The sequence below is a fragment of the Dama dama genome, chromosome 4 (genome assembly GCF_033118175.1).
Source record: "Dama dama isolate Ldn47 chromosome 4, ASM3311817v1, whole genome shotgun sequence".
Classification (NCBI taxonomy): domain Eukaryota; kingdom Metazoa; phylum Chordata; class Mammalia; order Artiodactyla; family Cervidae; genus Dama; species Dama dama.
This window is the reverse complement of record NC_083684.1, coordinates 44328346-44344956: the sequence shown is the minus strand read 5'-3', so window position 1 is coordinate 44344956 and position 16611 is coordinate 44328346. Positions and strand designations below refer to the sequence as shown.

Sequence of the window (16611 nt, the reverse complement as noted above, 5' to 3'; positions counted from 1 at the left end):
AATGGAACAGAATAGAAAGCCCAGAGATAAATCCACGAACCTATGGACACCTTATCTTCGACAAAGGAGGCAAGGATATACAATGGAAAAAAGACAACCTCTTTAACAAGTGGTGCTGGGAAAACTGGTCAACCACTTGTAAAAGAATGAAACTAGAACACTTTCTAACACCATACACAAAAATAAACTCAAAATGGATTAAAGATCTAAATGTAAGACCAGAAACTATTAAACTCTTAGAGGAAAACATAGGCAAAACACTCTCCGACATGAATCACAGCAGGATTCTCTATGAGCCACCTCCCAGAATATTGGAAATAAAAGCAAAAATAAACAAATGGGACCTAATGAAACTTAAAAGCTTTTGCACAACAAAGGAAACTATAAGCAAGGTGAAAAGACAGCCCTCAGATTGGGAGAAAATAATAGCAAATGAAGCAACAGACAAAGGATTAATCTCAAAAATATACAAGCAACTCCTGCAGCTCAATTCCAGAAAAATAAATGACCCAATCAAAAAATGGGCCAAAGAACTAAACAGACATTTCGCCAAAGAAGACATACAGATGGCTAACAAACACATGAAAAGATGCTCAACATCACTCATTATTAGAGAAATGCAAATCAAAACCACAATGAGGTACCATTACACGCCAGTCAGGATGGCTGCTATCCAAAAGTCTACAAGCAATAAATGCTGGAGAGGGTGCGGAGAAAAGGGAACCCTCTTACACTGTTGGTGGGAATGCAAACTAGTACAGCTGCTATGGAGAACAGTGTGGAGATTTCTTAAAAAACTGGAAACAGAACTGCCATATGACCCAGCAATCCCACTTCTGGGCATACACACTGAGGAAACCAGATCTGAAAGAGACACGTGCACCCCAATGCTCATCGCAGCACTGTTTATAATAGCCAGGACATGGAAGCAACCTAGATGCCCATCAGCAGACGAATGGATAAGGAAGCTGTGGTACATATACACAATGGAATATTACTCAGCCGTTAAAAAGAATTCATTTAGGAAAAAAAAAGAACTCATCTGAATCAGTTCTAATGAGATGGATGAAACTGGAGCCCATTATACAGAGTGAAGTAAGCCAGAAAGATAAAGAATATTACAGCATACTAACACACATATGTGAAATTTAGAAAGATGGTAATGATAACCCTATATGCAAAACAGAAAAAGAGACACAGATGTACAGAACAGACTTTTGGACTCTGTGGGAGCAGGCGAGGGTGGGATGTTTCGAGAGAACAGCAAGTATATTATCTATAGTGAAACAGATCACCAGCCCAGGTGGGTTGCATGAGACAAGAGCTCGGGCCTGGTGCACGGGGAAGACCCAGGGGAATCGGGTGGAGAGGGAGGTGGGAGGGGGGATCGGGATGGGGAATACATGTAACTCCATGGCTGATTCATGTCAATGTATGACAAAACCCACTACAATGCTGTGAAGTAATTAGCCTCCAACTAATAAAAATAAATGAAAAAAATAAATAAAATAAAATACTAACATAAAAAAAGAAAAAAAGAAAAGTTATCCCCTGCTTCAACAATTTCACTTCTAGGAATTCAGCCGACAAATATACTTGAACATATGCACAAAAATCTACTGCAACACTATCTGTAATCACAAATGATAGAAGTGTTCATTAATAGCAATTTTCCTAAATGTACTGTGGCACATTCACACAATGGAATGTTATATAACCATTAAAAAGAATGAATCGTGACACATGCTATGACAGGTATATACCTTGAGAATATTATATTAAGTAAAATAAGCCAGACACAAACACCCCGTATTATATGATTCCATATATGTGAAATGTCCTGAATAGGCAAATCCATGGAGACAGAAAGTAGAATGGTGGTTGCCAGGGGTTGGGGTCAGGGGATAATGGGGAATTACTGCTTAAAGGGCACAGAGTTTCAGTTTGGGAAACTAAAAAGTCCTGAAGATGAACGGAGGGTGCTGGCTGCACAACACTGTGAATGTACTTACTTACCGCCACTGAACTAGAGTTAGAGATGGTTAAAAGGATAGAGTTTATATTATGCATATTGTACCAATCTTTTTTAAAATGAGAATGGTCTCTATATGTGAATATAAACTAGCTCCAACATAATGTTTTCATCTAACATGATAAGCATAAGGTGCAGAATCACCCAGATGACCAAAAACTGTACCCAAATACTGTAGTGCAGTTAGTAAATTTGTTTCTCACAAAGCAATGCATTAGCGATTATTAATAAATGGTTGAAAGAATGAATAAACACTTGAGGGAGGGTTCTTTCTTACAGAAGAATTCCAATTATTTAAAGAAGAAAAAATGAGGGGAACAGAAAGGTATCATTAGAGCACCACCCAAAAACCTGTTAAAGACAAGATCCTCAGATGGATACTAAAATTGGTTGGCAAAAGTCTGAGAACAGGGTATCTGCATAGTGTCAAAAGTGTTTCCTCCAAAATATTTTTAATTACATAGGGGAAAATAACAATTATACAGTAGAGAGACACAGCAGACAGCACCTTAACCAAAAGATCAAGGGTGAAATCACCAGTAATGAGACAAATAGAGAGCATGTACCCCCAGATATGAAACTGTAAAGGGCACAACACTTCTGGAGCAGTCTTGCCAAAAAAGCATAATTTCAAACTAATTATTATAAGAATATATCAGACTGTCAACTTCAGGGATACTCTGCAAAATAACTGATCAGTGCTCTTCAAAACTGTCACAGAAGACAAGGAAAGACGAAGGAAATGTCAAGATTGGAGGAGACTAAGGAGACATGACAATAAATGCAACATGGGATCAAGGATTGGCGCTGGAAAGGAAAAAGGACATCAGTAGAAAAACTGGTAAAGTCTGAGTAAAATCTCTAATTCAATTAATGGTATTGAACCAATATTGGTTTCTTAGTTTTGATAATTACACTATAGGTAAACAAGATGTTAACATTAGGGGAGGCTGAGTGAATGGTATTGTGGGAACTCGGAAATATTTTTGAAACTTTTCTATAAGCCTACAATTATTTTAAATAAAAAGGTTTTAAAAGTGGAGAAGATAAGTAATACATACGTACAGATATGTTTAAATATGGATAGAATATCATCCCAAAAAGTATATTAGAAAACGGTAACCATACTTTCGACTAGAAGAATTAAGTCTAAACATAAAATCAATAGACAGACATTTTCCTCCCTGTATATCATTTTGTTTGAAGTGGTCAAACAGGAGACGGCAAGAGTGAACACTGACATTTTAGGAATCAGTGAACTAAAATGGACTAGAACGGGTGAACTTAATTCAGATGACCATTATATCTACTACTGTGGACCAGAATCCCTTAGAAGAAATGTACTAGCCCTCATAGTCAAAAAAGAGTCTGAAATGCTTGGGTGCAATCTCAAAAATGACAGAATGATCTCTGTTTGTTTCCAAGGCAAACCATTCAATACCACAGTAATCCAAGTCTATGCCGCAACCAGTAATGTTGAAGAAGCTGAATGGTTCTATGAAGACCTACAAGACCTTCTAGAACTAACACCCAAAAAAGATGTCTTTTTAATCATAGCTGACTGGAATGCAAAAGTAGGAAGTCAAGAGATACCTGGAGTAACAGGCAAATTTGGCCTTGGAGCACAGAATGAAGCAGGGCAAAGGCGAACAGAGTTTTGCCAAGAGAACACACTGGTCATAGCAAACACCCTCTTCCAACAACACAAGAGAAGACTCTACACACAGACATCCCCAGATGGTCAATACCAAAATCTGATTGATTGTATTCTTTGCAGCAGAAGATGAAGAAGCTCTTACACAGTTAGCAAAACCAAGCCCAGGAGCTGACTGTGGCTCAGATCATGAACTCCTTATTGTCAAATTCAGACTTAAATTGAAGAAAGTAGGGAAAAATCACTAGATCAGTCAGGTATGACCTAAATCAAATTCCTTACAATTATACACCGGAAGTGACAAACAGATTCAAGGGATTAGATCTGATAGACAGAGTGCCTGAAGAACCATGGACAAAGGTTTGTGACACTGAACGGGAGGCATTGATCAAGACCATCCCCAAGAAAAAGAATTGCAAAAAGGCAAAATGGTTGTCTGAGGAGGCCCTACAAATAACTGAGAAAAGAAGAGAAGCTAAAGGCAAAGGAGAAAAGGAAAGATATACCCATCTGAATGAAGAGTTCCAAAGAACAGCAAGGAGAGATTAGAAAGCCTTCCTCAGTGATCAGTGCCAAGAAATAGAGGAAAACAACAGAATGGAAAAGACTAGAGATTTCTTCAAGAAATTTAGAGACACCAAGGGAACATTTAATGCAAAGATGGGCACAATAAAGGCCAGAAATGGTATGGACCTAATAGATGCAGAAGATATTAAGAAGACATGGCAAGAATACACAGAAGAACTATACAAAAAAGATCTTCATGACCCAGATAACCACGGTGGTGTGATCACTCACCTAGAGCCAGACATCCTGGAATGTGAAGTCAAGTGGGCTTTAGGAAGCATCACTATAAAGTTAGTGGAGCTGACAGAATTCCAGTTGAGCTATTTCAGATCCTACAAGATGATGCTGTGAAAGTGCTGCACTCAACATGCCAGCAAATTTGGAAAACTCAGCAGTGGCCACAGGACTGGAAAAGGTCAGTTTTCATTAAAACCCCTAAGAAAGGCAATCCCAAAGAATGCTCAAACTACCGCACAATTGCACTCATCTCACATGCTAGCAAAGTAATGCTCAAATTCTCCAAGCCAGGTTTCAACAGTACATGAACCGTGAACTTCCAGATGTTCAAGCTGGATTTAGAAAAAGAAGAGGAAGCAGAGATCAAATTGCCAACATCCGCTGGATCATAGAAAAAGCAAGAGAATTCCAGAAAAACATCTGCTTTATTGATTACGTCAAAGCCTTTGTGTAGATCATAACAAACTGTGGAAAATTCTTCAAGAGATGGGAATACCAGACCACCTGACCTGTGTCCTCAGAAATCTGTATGCAGGTCAAGAAGCAACAGTTAGAACCGGACATGGAACAACAGACTGGTTACAAACTGGGAAAGGAGTACATCAAGGCTGTATATTGACACGCTGCTTACTTAACTTATACGCAGAGTATAACATGTGAAATGCCAGGCTAGATGAAGCACAAGCTGGAATCAAGACTGCTGGGAGAAATATCAATAATCTCAGATACCCTAACCCTTATGGCAGAAAGTGAAGAAGAACTAAAGAGCCTCTTGATGAAAGTGAATGAGAGTGAAAAAGTTGGCTTAAAACTCAACATTCAAAAAACCAAGATCATGTCATCCGGTCCCATTATTTCATGGCAAATAGGTGCGAAAATGATGGAAACAATGAGAGATTTTATTTTTCTGGGCTCCAAAATCACTGCAGATGGTGACTGTAGCCATGAAATTAAAAGATGCTTACTTGCTCCTTGGAAGAAGAGCTATAACCAACCTAGACAGCATATTAAAAAGTAGAGACATTACTTTGCCAACAAAGGTCTGTCTAGTCAAAGCTATGGTTTTTCCAGTAGCCACGTTTGGATGGGAGAGTTGGACTATAAAGAAAGCTGAGCGCCAAAGAATTGATGCTTTTGAACTGTGGTGTTGGAAAAGACTCCTGAGAGTCCCTTGGACAGAAGGGAGATCAAACCAGTCAATCCTAAAGGAAATCAGTCCTGAATATTCACTGGAAGGACCGATGCTGAAGCTGAAACTCCAATACTTTGACCACCTGATGCGAAGAGCTGACTCATTTGAAAAAGACCTTGATGCTGGGAAAGATTGAAGGCAGGAGGAGAAGGGGACGACAGAGGATGAGATGGCTGGATGGTATCACCGGCTCAATGGACATGGGTTTGGGTGAACTCCGGGAGTTGGTGATGGACAGGGAAGCCTGGCATGCTGCAGTCCATGGCGTCGCAGAGTCGGACATGTCTGAGCAACTGAACTGAAACCATTTTGTATTGAATTTTTTTACTTTATGTGTTCATTTTTTTAATAAAAATAAATATTTAAGAAAAATGAATTAACTCAAATATGTTGTTGTCTTGTGTGAAGTGAATGAGCCCAACTCAAATCATGGCTCCAAATAAAGCTTATTCTGAAACGGTTCCTTCATTCAACATTGTCCATACATGTAACCATACATAAAATCTTCCAATTTCTATTATAATCAATATTAATCCTTCATTGGAGAGAATGATACTTCAGATACCAAAACATACATTCTGCATCATTCTTTCCTAAAGTTAATTTCCAAAGTCCAAATCAATTATTTTAAAATAAAATGTTTAGAGTAAAGATTAAAAACTTACTCGCAGTCCACTCTCTGACTTAATATCCATGATAGTCAAAACCGTTTCATAAAGAATAGCATTTCCTACATTTTTACTAGTCTCCGTATTAGTGGCAACCTGAAAAGACACAGAAGGTGTTACATGACAAAACAATGCTTCCAAAAAACATCCAGAGGTAACAAGAGACATTTTGTGATTGTTTCCAGCCACCAATGAAAAAACACAAATAAAAACTGCTTCATATAATCACAATCATTCTGCTCCCTGCTATACTGAGTGTTTACAAAAATGCAAGTTTTGTTCTACTCACCTGTGCTAATATATCATTCATAGCTTCACTTGAGTCATCATCATTTCGTCCTAAAATTCTTAATAACCGCAAAATTCGTACCTAATGTGCAAAACATGACAAACATCAACAAATTCTGTTTAGCACAAAGGAACTTTGCTTGATATGAAATTCAAATAACTTAAATGAAGTCTTAGATCCCAATAGAAATGGTCAAAATAAAACAGAAGAATTTTAAACATGATCTTTAGAGCAGTTATATATGGTTCTATGTCTTAATGAAGCTGTTAGACAACCTACACTTCAGTCAAAGGATACCACCACCTGCAGAGCTATATCATATTGGAAAATCATGTTTCTATGTGGTATATGATTTGACTATTACAAATATAATTTTATCCTATTAATCTAATACAGAATTGTGTCACTATTCATTTATTAGTGTAATCAGCTTAGTCAATTAACTACCAAAACTACCCAACACAAACATAAGAAGGAGGAAAAATTCACTCCAAAATATATCATTTATCCTAAACTTTCTTTCAAGCTCACCTGCAAAAAGGGGTCACTGATCCCAGAAACATCATGTTCTGGTGAATATCCGGACATGATGAGGTTCTTTAGAATACGAACTAATTGGGGCACAAGCTGCAGGGAAGAGAGATGCATCAAAAAACAGTGAACATCAAAGAATTTCTCAGGAATAGGCAGAGGTTAACTTGGCTTAGAAAAAAAAGATTCAAGAGTCTGAGTCCAAGCAAATTCTACTAATAAAATTGTATACTGTTGATGTTTCATAGACATAACTTGGAAGTATTCTGGCCCAGAACTCAAAAAGGAGTATGTACGTTATCTGAATTAAAACCAAACCAGACATTTTTACTCCAGATTTATAAATGCAAAGATACCACAAATAACAGTAGGTCAGAAAGCCTATGAGAACCGAGTAAAACAGATGCCTATGGGGACTTCTATGGGACTTGACACACCTAGGTTGCACAAACATGTTCAGTTTTTAATCTATCCAACACATGTGAGTATAAAATGCTACCACATCCAAAACTCTGGTAATTTTCTGAAAATTACAGTTTTAAAACAAACTATCTCAAATAGACAAAAAAAACTCTCTCCTCTTAATATATGTCTAGTTATATCCTTTCCCAATAAACAACAGGGAATACACGTCTCAAACACTGACCAAGTGGAAAAGACACATGAAAAACTGTCTCCTTCACCTAAGGAAGACAGAAAGGCCACGAATGCTGTTTCTGTCCTATTCTTAACTCATAGGATACAATTTTTGGTAAAATTTAATTTCAGCACCTAATCATATATTTGTTGCCTATCTTATCTTACAAATGAAACAATACATTCCTTACAGTCAGAATGCCCTTCTTTTTTTAACTCTGTCCATTAGACTGAGTGATGACACACAATAAAGGCAATTTTATTGCCAAGTTGAACTTAAAAATGCTTTAAATACTATTATTTATTGCACTTCATTGATCAATCATTTAAGATTAAAACCCTATTTCAAAATGTCTGCCACAATAAGAACCTCTCCAGTCTCCAACTACAAACTCAATTTAGCTATATAAACAACTCTAATCACCTAACATCAAGAACCGTCCAAAGCAAACTGAATCTTATCTGTCTCAGAGGCAATCAGAACAGCCCCAACTTTGCTGCAACTCAATTATCTTTTGCTCATTGAATCTGGATTCCTCTCTAAGGGGATCAAGACTGAAACAAAAGCCAAGCTGGGCCCAAGGAATGCACTCAAAACACAACACTAAGTCTACTGCTGAATATAAGACAACATCATCTGTGTGAATAGGTTTGGCCATATCACTTCAGAATTAAGCACTCTGTAAGTCACCTAAACAAAAATCTAATTTGGGCAACTCCAGGATTCAAACAAATCTAAGCTTACAATAACCTGTAAATTCTAAACAGAATCCTCATTAAATCTGTCAACTCTGGACAGATTCAGTTAGAAGTCAGAATAATATAACTGTATAAACTGCTTTAGAATGTAATAAAACTGGGACCATCTAGTTACCAAGCTCTGCACTAAAAAGTAGCTCGCCTTGCATACTTCTCAATGGTCTACTTTTTTGTACTACACACATCCTTCATTATTTTTTTAAATCGGGTTTCTGTTTCGGAAAAGTTCTTTTTCCTTCATCTACTAAGCTCACACCACATAAGAGCACCCTGGGACAAAAAGCACAAATATCTCTAAGTGTTCAGCATACAAATTCTTGGAACCAAGCTTTATTTTTCAGACAAAAAAACAAATTACTAAAACTGATGACAAGACAAACAAAATAAAAAGAAAGGGAAAAGCTGCAGCCATGAAAATCAGTTGATGCCCACCCACTCTACCTCAAAAATCTTTTAACATTCCAAAACTTCAAGGCAAGATCGAGTGCAAGTCAGGAGGAAATTAAAGCTCTAAGTCTGAACTAAAAGTTCAGAAGTACATACTGAGCTTTTTAAAGTATGAGGTTACCCAGACACGGTTCTAAAGTTTATCTACTTCAAAAAGAAGCAGTGTTTGGTGTTTTGGTTCCAAATTGATCTGGACTGCCATCACCAATGCCACTGGGAAACTGCTCAGTTTCTCAGGTGAAGATAAAGGAAAGGCAGAGAAGGAGGCTTAAAAATCAGGAAAGGCCGCAACTGAAATCCAAGGCTGACTGTGGAGTCAGGAGTTTAAGTGACAAGACAAAATTTGGACTAAGGAGTTAGCCAAAAATGCTATGACAAATAACACAGTATTAAGCACAGATTCAGCATTAGTATATTTTTTTAAGCCACACTTGTGGATGGAGACACAAAAGCTACTAAGGACCTAATGCCAGCATGCACCATCTAAATGAGGGTTAATTCTTACCTTTTCATTCTAACATACAGCAGGATTCCAAACAGACAACAGGAACAAAACATACAAAGCAAGCATTAGGGACAGATACGGGCCTCATACTAATTTTATAATAATTTAATCAAGACATGACCATCTAAGGGGGGAAAAAAGCTCCCCACCACCACCAAAGAGCTGCTATTAGAGCTTAGTTAAATCTAAAGTACAAAGTAAACCCAACATATGGAGTGGTCAGCATCCTATAAAAGGAACTGAATGCATGTAATTACCCAAAAAACAGTCTTTCTCTGAGTCCTGCTTACTAGTGCCTTCTGAAAGTAAGTGGAGAAAACAAAAATTTCCATTCTAGAATGCTCTAAGAAAGGGAGGGAGGGACTCCAGAAACCTAGAGACATCCACCACTGGAGTCACCAAAGCATAAAATGAACAGTGGGGGACCCTAAGTTAGGTAAAAGTAATGTCAAATCTCGGTTTGCCGTTTTCACCTAAGGGGGAGAAAAGAAAACAAGAAATCACCTGCCTTAAACACACACACACACACACACACACACACACAATTCCTGCTTGTAATTCAACCTCAGATTACATTTCCTAACTTCAATGTGAAAACAGCAGATAAAGCACTGAGAGATCCGTGTGTCTGCCAACGAGAAGACTTCCATTATGAAGGGGAAACACTGTACTACTGCCAGTTCTTACATGCCTAAAGCTGACTTCCTACCACACAGGAGGGTTGGTTAAGTCCCTGACTCAGTTCCATACCTTTCTTTCAAAAGAAAATTCCTAAGTGAGAAAATCATGTACTTTAGGAAAATCATTTTCAGTCAAGAGAGGCTTAGATATAAAGAATGGCACCTACCTTTCTGAAATGTGCAAGCATGTCTGGGCTTCGCTCACACATTTCTGTGAGGAGGACTACAGAAGTGTGAAGGACACCTGAAAGAAAAGAGCCAATGAAAACTAAAAATGAGGCTGTATTCTTCAGCTTCATAGCACAGGGCTTTCAGTTCTGAAGGTCAATTCCAAAAAGGTAGCTGCTACTTTTGTTTTTTAATCTCCCAAGAATCTAAGCATTGAGGTGAATACAAAGAAGGTATTAATAGATACCTGCTGATTTAACACAGATGATCTCAGTCAAATCAGAATAGTCTAAAGTTATGTGGCCAAAATAATTGCTTAAAAATGACATCCAATGCACAAGCCTCTCCATTTGAGAATAGTCATAAAGACATGCTCAGTCAACATAAACTGGCTATCACCTGCTTCAGATTTAGTAAGCTCTTAGCTGATTTTTGAAAGGTATTTCAAGAAGAAAAATCTTACTAAGGTTTTAAATTTCCAGACAAAACATAGTCATGAATAACAAAGTAAATTTGCTTTTTCAAGAGTGAGTGAAAAGAATCATATACTTTACACCAAGTATGTGCCCTAGACATTCATTTATTCAACAAGTATATTCTGAATCTTCTAGGCAGAGGACTGCATTGATCAAATTAAATACATGTTACCATTTTTTTCTCTTAGCATTTAGGACACAAGGATTTTCTTCACTCAGAATTTGTTTCATTAAATTCAAAACAAGAATAAAATGTTCAGTAAAGAACAGCCACATACATTCCATCTAATTCCTCAGAAGTTTTATATATCTGAGTACCCATTACAAATTCCTGTTACAAGTAACCTACAAAGAGTTTCACAAATTTTACACTACAATGGCAAAGAGGTAAAGAAATAAGCCAAGAAGTCAAAAGGTTTCACACATGAAAATCAAGGCTAGGATCATCTGCAATTACACTGAGTTTTAGTTAATATAGTATTTTTGATACAATAAAAGGGGACCAGAAATGAAAAATAAGCTTACTATAAAGGAATCAATCTCTAATTACAAAACTAGGATTTGAGAGTAGAAGAGATTCAACCCATTGGCCCTTCCTGGAAAAGGTGTCCAAGCACAGCAGAAAGCTGAGTCCACTGTGCGAGACAGAGGCCAAGACTGCCTGAACTACTCTCTCTCTCCCCTTCTCCCTCAGTACTTCCTGAGTGCATCCAAATCACATTACCATGGTTCTTTTCATTCAACAAATTTTTTGTTGCTGGTAAAAACATCTCCATAAGTTCAGGAACCTTCCTGATGACATGAACAGCACAAAGTGCTGCCTGCAAAGAAAAACATAAAAAGGACAAAAGAAGATTTATTTCAATTAAAGTCAGGACAACCAATCTTACAGACAAAAGAACCTTGTCAACCAGTTCACCTACCTGAAAAACAAAGGAGTTATAGATCTGATTATTATCAGATTTATTTAGTTATTAATTGGTTAGGGCTGCACAGTTTATACTACTGCATTAACGAGAACTTCTAACTCACCTGTCTCTTTGGTCATATATCACCAAGTAAGTGGACAACAACTTTTTCCAACCAGACCATCTGTTAACACGAGCTTACCAACTGTGCTAAATATAATTTATCTGCAGCTTTGCAAAGTTAAAAAATAAAGACTCTGTCTGTGATCATTGTTCTTCTGAGTAAGAAAACCAAAAGGTTTTATAAAAATACTATGCAGGTGAAAGATACATATATTGCAGATGCTTTAAATCTGATGCTACTTTTAATAATACCTATACTTTCTCCATTCACCGTCTACTGAAATCAAGAAAATCATTTGAAAGCTATTTAGTATCTTAGTTAAGTCTCTCTGTTAGCCAGTTTCTGCTAAAGAAAAGATGGCCCTAGCTTGTTCACAGGAAAGAAAAGGACATTCAAAGACTGATTTCAGTTACTCTCCCCCGACCCCGGCAAAGGAACCATAACTACTACTTGTTGGAACTGAATATCGTAATTTAGGTACATTAATAAGCAAAGATTTCAGCTAATTCTTCCCAAGCTACAGTTGAGGAAAACAATTTTTTCCTAATCTGCAGGGATATTTTAATATTTATGTAATCTTTCTAAACAAGAGCAGCCCACACATTCTTTAAGAGAAAGGACTGGCTTTGGCCTATAGCCATCATTAGCAGCACATGATCCTGGAAAACAGCTTGGCCCTTTTAACAGCTTTGTCTCACACCATTAAATGCAGAGGCATAGTCAATGACAATCAGATGATCTTATGTCATTCACTTCTAGACTCCTAAATTTTATACCGCTTGTTTATGAAGGCTTTAAGAATCAAGCACAATAAAATAACAAAATATTTATACTAACAAAAGCAGATAAGAGAATAAGATTGCTGTCTTCCATTACTATTCCACTTAGTTATACCAATTTTAGGAAGGAGGTTCTAAATCATTTCCTAATAATTATCTAGGTCCCAAGGAACTGCACTTCCAAGATTCAAAGGCCCCAATACAAAGGCATGGGCACTAAAATAAATTTGTAACCATCTGTTCATTATCACTTTGTTTAACACTGGTTAGAATCAGGTAACTTAGGAAGTAATTAGGTATGCCATCTATTTGTTGATAAATAATTTTCTTGAAAAGTGAGGAATTAAGAGAATTAAAGTGTTCATAATCACTTACCAACTGGAGAGTTAAATAGCAATAAAAAAAAATCACCTCCAAAATTAGTATAAAAAATAGACTTTGTTATGAACAACTGATTCACATACAGTCATTTAAAACACATTTAATGCACAGAGAAAGTTACATTATCGCTTGTTCTTTCAAAAATGAACAATGTGCCTTCTCTCCATAATACTCCCTAATCCAAACACAGACATTCCGTTTTATGGAAAGTTACCTTTTTTCTTAAGTAAGAGTTGGAGGTTTTCAGGAGTTTCTCTACCTCTCCTGCAAGATCTCTGCACATCTCTGAGGACCCCATGCAGCCGAGGGTACAAAGTGCTAGCCCTTGTACATACTGTGTGCTATGATTGAGATCACTGCAAAAGAAAGAAGGCGGCAGAAATGAATATGCCCTGCCCAATGCTCCCAATGAAGAAGCTTTGCAATCTAACGAGAAAGCTCTGAATGATTCATGATTTCTCTCATAAGGAAAATATTAGGATAATTTTTATTAAAAAAAATAAATGCTTATTCTAACCTTATTATGAATACAAATTACAACACAGTAAACTGACTGACAGTTTGTTCTACACGTTTGCAACCCACCATTTCCAAACACCACGGGTAACAGAAACTGTACAACATGCTATCTGTGGGATGCCAGAAGAACTTTCTTTACTAGCAACAACAGAATATGAAGCACAACTGTATCTTTTAAGATTTTAATATGCTCTACTACTAACTACAAAAAAGTAAGATATTAACCAAAATATTAAAAAAAAAATTTAGAAAACACAATCTCTACTGCTAGAGCATTTAAGATGACAAACATCACAACAGAAACACTCTAAAATCTTTGATCTTATGATATAGTATTAACCTTGATATTAATTTTTAATTTATTCAAAAGAAGAAAAACAATAACTAAAAAAACAGCTATTATTAAACCATCTTAAACTAAGGTAGATGTTACAGTAGGCTCAATATCTAGTACTACAGATTCTAACAGGCATTGATTACTGCACAAAATTATTTCTAAACCAGCCAGGAAGTATTTTAAGAAAAGTTGAAGTATTTAAGTTTGAATAGTAAGTGCATTTATATATTATAATCAACTCTTACTATGCAGAAGCTAAATTCCTATGTTTGAGTTATGCTACTTCTACCAGCTTTAAGAGCATTTTAAAATCCTTCAGTTCAGTGGTTCTCAAACAGTGATTAGAGAATCTCTGGAAGTTCCCAGGACTGTTTCAGGGGATCCATGAGATACAAACTACTTCCACAATACTAACTCATTATTTGTCAGCTTTATTGACATTTGCACTAATAGTGCAAATGGGAAAAACTAAGGCACAAATCAGGGAAAAGGCACCAAACTGTATTACCAGTCACTGAATTCACGGCCACACACTTACAGTGAAAGAAGGAAGGGAGGGAGGGAGTTTCACTTAATACTCCCCATGTTGTTGTCTGCTGTTCAGTCACTCATGACAAAGCAGTAAAAATGACTAGCTTAATTATACCTTGACTTTTTTTCTTTTTTAAGCCATGCCATGCAGCTTGTAGGATCTCAGTTCCCTGATCAGGGACTGAACCTGGGTCACTTCAGTGAAAGGCCAGAATCCTAAAGCACTAGGCCACCAAGGAACTCCCTCATACCTTGACTCTTGAGTGCACATTTTTTAATATTCTGTGTGACAAGATGGAAAGTATGCATGAAGTACTTCTGATGCATAATGAAATAAGTGACAATCTCAGAGAAAAGCACCTGTGTATGTTTCATTTGCAAGCTAAACTACAAACCAGCTGCTTTTAAAATGAACATCATTTTTATTTGAAAAATAACAATTATAATTATTAAGATGTGGTTATTTGGCAAACATTTTCTGGAAGAAGAGCCAAGTAAGCCTATCACTTCAAGGGCAACAAGTGACAATATTTGTTGCCAATGATAAACCTAAGCTTTCAAAGTGAAAACTAGAATTTTGGAATATTTGTATTGCCATCATGAACCTGACAGTCTATTAATACTTTAGAACTCAGTGAACCAATTTTCTCCAAATGCCTTAAGCATGATGTTTAAAAACTATGCAAAAGAGTCAAACTGTCTGAATGGGTTTCAATATAACAGAAAACCAAACTTCACTGATATGGTTTCAGATTCTACACTAACCTAATGAAACTACCACTTGTGGAGTTTGGCATGGTATCATGGAAGATTATCCATAGTTATCTGAAAAGTTATTAAAGCCCTCTTCCTTTTTCAAACGACATTATCCGTGAAAGGCTAGATCTTCATATATTTCAACCAAAACATAAGAAAATGAATGCAGAAGCAAATACAAGCATCTAACCTATTCTATTAGGTTAGATATTAAAGATATTTATAAAAGTGTAAAATAATGCCATTCTTCTCCCTGAATTGTTTTTGTTCTGGAAAACAGCTTATATTTCATAACAAAAGTATTGCTGTCAATACTGTAAAGGTTTCATTAATGATAATTTTGAATGAACCAATAAATGGTTTTTATCTTTCCTGAAGAACAAAGAAAGGAAAAGAAACAAAAGGAAAGTGTCAGTCAGGTTTGACACTTTCTACTAATTTGAATATTTAAAATAAAAATTACTAATAAAGTTTAACTTAATTATGGTTCTAGTTCCCAAAAATTTCATTAGCTCTTCATTCATTTTTCAATGATTAAGAATATCTGTATAATGCAAGCTCTTAAAATACTGTGTCTGATTTTTAAAGATTTAAGTCCAAGATCATTAATGTCTTAAAAGTTTTTCTGGACCAATGAACAATGAGGTAAATATGCCATCATTAAACAGAAAAACTGCTAGTACACTCTGATGCCCTATAATACAAACAAAAAGCAAGAAACCTCACAAATAAACAAAAAACCTATTCATTAAAAGATTTAAAAAAACTGAATGATCCAAACTCCTTTGACTGAACTTAAACTGAAGTACCAGATCAATTCTCAACTATGAGCAGCTCTCTCCTAAATTCACTTGGGGCTTGGCTGGGTCTCATTACACATCCAGATTCCTTCTTTGCCTATATGCCTCATTCTTCAATTTTTATCAAGCTACAAACCTATTCTTAAGTTTGCTCAAAACTTGCTGCTAGGCAGAACTGCCAAATTATCAGCATGTGATTAAAGGCTTGAGTAATAAAGGCAGCAGAGCATGTAAGAACAAAAATTAAAGAAACTTTCAGAGACTTGTCCAAAATAAGAGTATAAAGTCATGTTAAACATCTAGAATGTAACCTCCATGACACCAAAGATTTCTGCCCACTTTTTTCATTCTCTATCCTCAGCACTTACAATAGCTCCTGGCATATAACAGGTATGCAATCAATGTTTGTTGAATAAATTAAGTGACTTAGTATTTTCATTATTAATATTTATTTCAAGGCCAAAAAGAACAAAATATTCCCAAATTAAGCTGCAAAGTCAATCTATTTAAATGAGACACAATATTTTTACAAGCAAATCTTAACTCTCATTTTAAAATTTTTCATTACCGGGAAATTATAACATTTACCACAGCAAAATATATGAGTTCAGTGTCTACAAACTGATCACCTATAA

At 36.2% G+C, this 16611-nt stretch overlaps 1 protein-coding gene across 1 annotated transcript in view; it reads right to left on the bottom strand.

Annotated features, from left to right (window-relative positions):
• Positions 1 to 16611, bottom strand: part of AP1G1 (adaptor related protein complex 1 subunit gamma 1) — an 84855-nt gene that overhangs the window by 29611 nt on the left and 38633 nt on the right. Inside the window, exons 4-9 of the mRNA XM_061138884.1 lie at positions 13248 to 13389; positions 11566 to 11662; positions 10365 to 10441; positions 7171 to 7266; positions 6640 to 6720; positions 6348 to 6446 (exon numbers count right to left, since the gene is read on the bottom strand). Of these exons, the coding sequence (XP_060994867.1) occupies positions 6348 to 6446; positions 6640 to 6720; positions 7171 to 7266; positions 10365 to 10441; positions 11566 to 11662; positions 13248 to 13389 (592 nt within the window). The remainder of the gene's footprint in view (positions 1 to 6347; positions 6447 to 6639; positions 6721 to 7170; positions 7267 to 10364; positions 10442 to 11565; positions 11663 to 13247; positions 13390 to 16611) is intronic.